At 56.0% G+C, this 2,347-nt stretch overlaps 1 protein-coding gene across 1 annotated transcript; it reads right to left on the bottom strand.

Moving 5' to 3' along the window:
- Positions 1-715: 715 nt before the first annotated feature.
- Positions 716-1,979, bottom strand: LOC125535709 (uncharacterized). Its single transcript, XM_048698776.2, has one exon. It carries the CDS (start codon positions 1,863-1,865, stop codon positions 915-917), a length of 951 nt encoding a protein of 316 aa, XP_048554733.1. The 5' UTR covers positions 1,866-1,979; the 3' UTR covers positions 716-914.
- Between the last annotated feature and the right edge of the window lie 368 nt (positions 1,980-2,347).

Raw genomic sequence — 2,347 nt, 5'->3', positions numbered from 1 at the left:
GGCGCAGCTGGTTCTCCGATTCCCCTTCCGTTGCAAGTCTTTACTCCCCTGATCCATATTATACAAAATTGTACTAAAGTGGACGTCGAAGGGAGTACTTTTTTTTTTGTTCCTTGTTCTTGAAAATAACCATAGTCATGCTACGCTGCTAATTTTGTTGAAGATGCTCCACCTTGTATAGAGGAGTTGTGGCCTCTTGATTGTAACACTATTACATTGCAATAAAAACTCCCTTTACCCCGCAAAAAAAAAATTGTTGAAGACGATGGCAGTGAACGCTCGCTCGAGCCGGCAATGATGGATCCATAGAGCGCCCTCCCACCGTCTATCCACGGGCTGGATCTCGGAGCTGCCTGTCCTGTTGTAGCAACAATAATTGAGGCGTGCAGGCATGGTAAATCCCTCTATAACGAGCTAGGGCCAAACGTCGCCTTTCGAGCGACTAGTGGCAGCTGCTTCAGATTGTTGGCCACGTCCACGCCACTCCACAGGGCATGTCGTTGGAATCCCAGTGCACCATTCACTCATTCATTCACCAGCATGGCACCATCGGCATCGGCATCGGCATGTGTGTGCATGCCCATCCGTCCACGCCCAGGTCAGGCAGTGCATGTGTATAACAGGAACAACATTGATTGGTCGTACTAGGAAGAAGTGAACGTGTAGCTCAGAACAGGAAAAACCCAGCTGTTAATAGTAAGTATATTGCCAATAATACAGATATATCGATGTTATTACAGTACAAATCCATTTTTATCCCGCATGTATACACTCCTTGACCATGAACACGATCCCCATATATATATATATAAGTTACTTTTGGACAAGGGTAAAAATAGGGAGAGGAAAAGAAAAGACATGAAATCAATCACGAGGACAGCGGCGGCCACGGATCAACGAGCTTGAAAATGAGCTTAGCATCGATCGAGGCCTGCGGAGAGAGCGGCTTCCAGCCCTTGGCAGCCCAGCACCTTGCTCCACACGTCGTCGCCGGCGGGGATGGCGTCGTGGAGGCTCATGGCGTCCTCCTGATCGGGAAGCGAACTGAACGGCTCGTACTTGGCCTCCTGGTCCCACGCCGGCGGGAGCATCGTCAGATCGGCGCCGTCCGTTGGCAGCCCGAGCGAGTCGTAGCAGCTCTGGTCCACGCTGAAGTTGAACTCGCCAAGCGCGTGCGCGCGCGCGTCGGCGCACTGGAGCATCGTCGTCGCGCTGGGCTCCGTGCTGCTCGCCGGCCCGCAGATTTCGCCCAACCCGTGTTGGCCTGGGCTGGATAGGGCCGGCGGGCTCATCTCCGTGCTTGACCCACTCGAGGGGCCGGCCGATTCCGGCACGACGGCGCCCTGCTCGGCGAGAGGCTGTTGGCTCAAGAACTTGGAGTAGAGCAGTGCCAGATCGATCGTCGGGCCGTCGGCGGCTCCGGCGGGCTTCTCAGCCTCGCCCGGCTCCGGCTGGGCGAGCTCGGCCGGGTTGCCAACCATGCCTTCCAGGAGCAGGTCGGGTCGGACCGGGCCGTGGAAGCGGTGAGAGAACACTGCCGCGCCGTGGCTCGGCGAGGCCGTGTCGGCCTCGGCCATGGACCGCACAGGCTTGCCCCGCCGGTTCTTGCGGCAGCCGCCGCCGACGGGCACGTTGCGGAGGGACCCGCCCTTGGTCCAGTAGCGGCGGCAGCCCTTGCAGAAGTAGCGCGGCTGGCTGAGGCTGTAGTTGTTGTAGTAGCAGAACTTGGTGTTGGGCGAGTCGCAGCGCGGGCAGTTGGGCGCCACCTCCACGTTGGGCCGGTAGCGCCGGGGGTCGACCAGCATCGCGCGCCGTCCGGCGGCGGCGGCGTAGGCCAGCATGCTCTCGCAGTGAGAAGACAGCATGGCGACGATCGGATCGGAGAGGAGGAGATCCGCAAGCAGGCAGGAGACCTGGGGGAATGTGGGAATGCGGTGATGTGAGAGGATTTGGAAGCTTGCAGATGCGAGAGGAGAGAGAGGAGGGAGGTGTATATATACGTGGGACGGCGGGAGAGCTGCCGAAGCCAGGACGAGAGGTTTTCCTCGGTAGGCCATGGTGCATGTGCATGTGACTGGTAATTACAGTAGTTAGTTAGTGGCCGTGGCGAGTTGTTGCTGTAGCCAGGCTCCTTGATCCGTAGAGGTTTTTCCAGTGTCTCCTTATGCTTGTGTATTCTAAAATCCATTTAGCTATAGAATCTTTAATGGTTGATTTTGAACTCACGAATTTTGCAGGATTTTCGTATAAACGAGTTCAATCTTCATGAGAATCAAAAACAAATTAAAGGACCCTGATAAGTGCCACACGCCTAGCACGAACACATGGCAACTTCGATCGTTTGTTA

The sequence above is a fragment of the Triticum urartu genome, chromosome 1A (assembly GCF_056163025.1).
Source record: "Triticum urartu cultivar PI428250 chromosome 1A, HENAU_Tu73, whole genome shotgun sequence".
NCBI classification, from domain to species: domain Eukaryota; kingdom Viridiplantae; phylum Streptophyta; class Magnoliopsida; order Poales; family Poaceae; genus Triticum; species Triticum urartu.
The sequence above is the reverse complement of the archived record's forward strand: the minus strand, read 5'-3'. Positions and strand labels throughout refer to the sequence as shown.